We start from the raw sequence: 3,476 nt of genomic DNA, 5'->3' as shown, positions 1-3,476 counted from the left end.
ACTATACATGGATATGGAGTTAAGATACATTCAACGGCTCTTTGCATCTCACACCTAAAAAATAACAGATTGTCATAATCATTCTATTATATAAAGGACACACGTGAAGAATCTCAACACGTGAAGAATCTCAAGTACATGATTTCAAATTTAAATTTCATTCACCATTCTCCTTCTCATACTAACTTGAATATCTTTGTCGATTATCTTCTCCTCCTCTATATCTGAGGCTTAAGTCCACCATTATCCATCACAACCATCAATTCTCCGATCCATTCTATTTCTCTAACTGAACAAATAAATTAATAAGTCTTTTTAATTCATTAATTATCATCCAAATTCATATAATTTAATCTATTATTGAAAATATTAATTTTGCCCCTAATCAACCACCTTATTTCCTGAATCCCATGTTGCACCGATGCTTTTTTAAGAGTTTTTTCTTCTTCTCGTGATATATAAATTTTTTGCGATTTTGCCAACTTTTTATTACAATATATAAATAAAAATAAAAGAAGCACTAGTAAAAAGAGTCACGGTCTCGCACTGAGCACCACCAAACACAAAAAGCTGATCCAGACTGAACTTTACCTTCCCTAGCTCCCACACACTTCCGACTCCCTAGTCCAACAACATCCATGGCGGTAACTTCCACATCACTCGCTTCTCAACTCTCCATTGGTCTCCGCCGCCAACCTTCCCCCAAGTTCGATTCCCTCTCTTCCCAATCTCTCTCCTTCGATCCAAATATTCGCTTATCTGTCTCTTCCCCCAAACCCTCCCGCACCGTTATCGCCATGGCTGGTTCCGGAAAGGTACTCTACTCCCGCTTCCTCTTGTTTTATTTTTTTCTTCCAATTAATATGGTAAATTGATATTTTCTTTCGTTTCTTTGTGGTTTCAGTTCTTTGTTGGTGGCAATTGGAAGTGTGTAAGTATCTTCTTTCTCACCTACTTTTTAGGTTTACATTATTTATCATGTTAACTTCCAATGCCTCCTTTATTTGATTCAGATATGGACTGTATTGGTCTAGTCACCAGTATTTGTTTGTTTATTTTATGCACTATACAGACCAAGTGATTGATTTTCATGATTCTATAAATTTCTAGTTCAGTTAGCAACAGCATTACATTCAGATTATGTGAAAAAAAAGTCATTGCTTGCAATGTTATTTACTTTTTTAAAGCAATCTAAACTTGAATTTTACTGCTTTTGTTGTTATCTCTAGAATGGAACAAAAGACTCCATCAGCAAGCTTATCGCTGACTTGAACAATGCAAAATTGGAGCCTGATGTTGGTGAGACATATTCAATCTTTATACCATAAATTTTCTCGCTGTTTGAATGTTTTTTCTTGAATACCGCTTTAATATCTTTGTTATTTGGTTTTCTTAACCTTTTCCATGTTGTGAGAAGTACAGATGTTGTCGTTGCACCTCCCTTTGTGTACATCGATCAGGTGAAAACCTCACTTACAGATAGGATTGAAGTATCTGCCCAGAATTCTTGGGTGGGAAAAGGTGGTGCTTTCACTGGAGAAATCAGGTTACTTTTCTCTTTCCTGTCAAAAATTATTTGATCTCGGTTATTTATTAATGTATAAAGTTAGGCCCATTGGATGGATACAGATACTCTTCTATTTTATTTTCGCAACTGTTCTTGGCTTATTGATGTTTAAGCAGTTTATATTATTATTTTCTGGTGTTCTTATACTATGCAGCAATTTAAAAAGTTAACTCAGATACTCAATAAATATAATTTTGCAGTGTAGAACAACTGAAAGACCTTGGATGCAAGTGGGTTATTCTTGGACATTCTGAGCGAAGGCATGTTATTGGAGAAAAGGATGAGGTAAAACTAATTTAGAAATCATTTACTGTGTCTTTCATAGAAAATGTGATCAGTATCTTTGTAAGGGATGCTTATTGCATAATACATAAAATATGAGCTGAGAATTGCCAACTCCAGTTTATAGGAAAGAAAGCTGCATATGCTTTGAGCGAGGGTCTTGGAGTGATTGCATGCATTGGGGAATTGTTGGAAGAAAGAGAAGCTGGGAAAACTTTTGATGTCTGTTTCCAACAATTGAAGGCTTATGCAGGTGAAAGCTATGTTTTTTCATTATCATTTTTTTTTGGGGGAAAGAAAACAAGAAGAGAGGGTAAGGTCTTTTGCTGATTGCTTTCATAACATCCATTATGTACAGATGCGGTGCCTAGTTGGGATAATATTGTTATTGCATATGAACCTGTATGGGCCATTGGAACTGGCAAAGTGGCCTCTCCCGAGCAAGCTCAAGAAGTGCATATAGCTCTTCGTGATTGGCTTAAAAATAATGTCTCAGCTGAGGTTGCATCTAAAACACGAATTATTTATGGAGGTAAATCTTTTATTGTACCTTCAGTTGCATTTGCACTTGTCATGAAAATTTTAGATGATGTATGTAGCTCTTTATTCAATATCATGAATCCCTGCTATGAGAAAACAGCTTCTTTGCTGTTACTCCCATTATTTTTGTCTGTCAACGTATTCCTTAGATGAATGCTGTAGTTCCAAGTGGGTTCATTCTTCAATCTAGTGGGCGATTTATGATGTATGAATTTAATAGAACAATAACAATTACTCCTATTGATTAGCTAAGGCCCTTGTTTGCGAGTTTGGAGGGGAGGGGAGGAAAAGGGAGGATATCGGGGGGAGAGGAAGAGAGTGAAATAGCAAGAAACCTATTGATGAATAAATCTCTCGTTGATATTAGATCGGCACTGGCCTTGTTGATTGCTGAAAGTTGGTTTAAATTCAGAATCTTTGCGACTACAAAATAGTATAGTTTTCAGTTGAATGCTAATTTTTTTTCTAGTACAGCAGCATGTGGATGTATTATCATTAACATTGCATTAAACTGTTTTTTAGGATCTGTAAATGGAGGGAACAGTGCAGAGCTTGCAAAGAAAGAAGATATTGATGGATTTCTTGTTGGTGGTGCTTCATTAAAGGTACATGGTTTCTTCAAATTTTCCATGACCAAAGTGACCATACCATAATCACTTACAAGTTGATCTTGTTGAGATGCAGGGTCCTGAGTTTGCCACCATTGTCAATTCAGTGACATCCAAGAAAGTCGCGGCTTGATTACTTATTGTGGTTTTGGCAATATGAGAGCATTAAGGAAGGTGGGAATAATATTATGTGTACTATAAGAGTTTGGTCTTTGATTCATCCATTTATAATTTTCTTTGCAATCAATAGGAGAATCATCCTCTCAGTTTTCTAAAGAACCTGTGTTTTATGGTATAGCATTTAGAGATACAAAGAATGTTAAAGGCAATAAATGTTTCTGAATTATTGTTGTTTTTCATAATTCACGTCTATATTAAGAAATCTTGGTCTTGTTCTTGGCCTCTCTATTAGCCCTATATTTTGCCCAAAAAATTATCCGGAAGTGCATCTCTAGATTCCCAAAATGCACATCCTTAAA

At 35.7% G+C, this 3,476-nt stretch overlaps 1 protein-coding gene across 1 annotated transcript; it reads left to right on the top strand.

The window, feature by feature from the left end:
* Positions 1-531: 531 nt before the first annotated feature.
* LOC131610220 (triosephosphate isomerase, chloroplastic) lies at positions 532-3,388 on the top strand. Its single transcript, XM_058882111.1, has 9 exons — positions 532-815; positions 905-931; positions 1,230-1,299; positions 1,423-1,546; positions 1,768-1,852; positions 1,970-2,102; positions 2,208-2,381; positions 2,912-2,994; positions 3,074-3,388. The coding sequence occupies exons 1-9, from the start codon at positions 639-641 to the stop codon at positions 3,128-3,130; spliced, it is 930 nt and encodes a 309-aa protein (XP_058738094.1). The 5' UTR covers positions 532-638; the 3' UTR covers positions 3,131-3,388.
* Positions 3,389-3,476: the final 88 nt, after the last annotated feature.

Source organism: Vicia villosa, linkage group LG6 (assembly GCF_029867415.1).
Source record: "Vicia villosa cultivar HV-30 ecotype Madison, WI linkage group LG6, Vvil1.0, whole genome shotgun sequence".
Lineage (NCBI taxonomy): Eukaryota > Viridiplantae > Streptophyta > Magnoliopsida > Fabales > Fabaceae > Vicia > Vicia villosa.
This window is presented reverse-complemented; position numbering and strand designations above follow the sequence as displayed.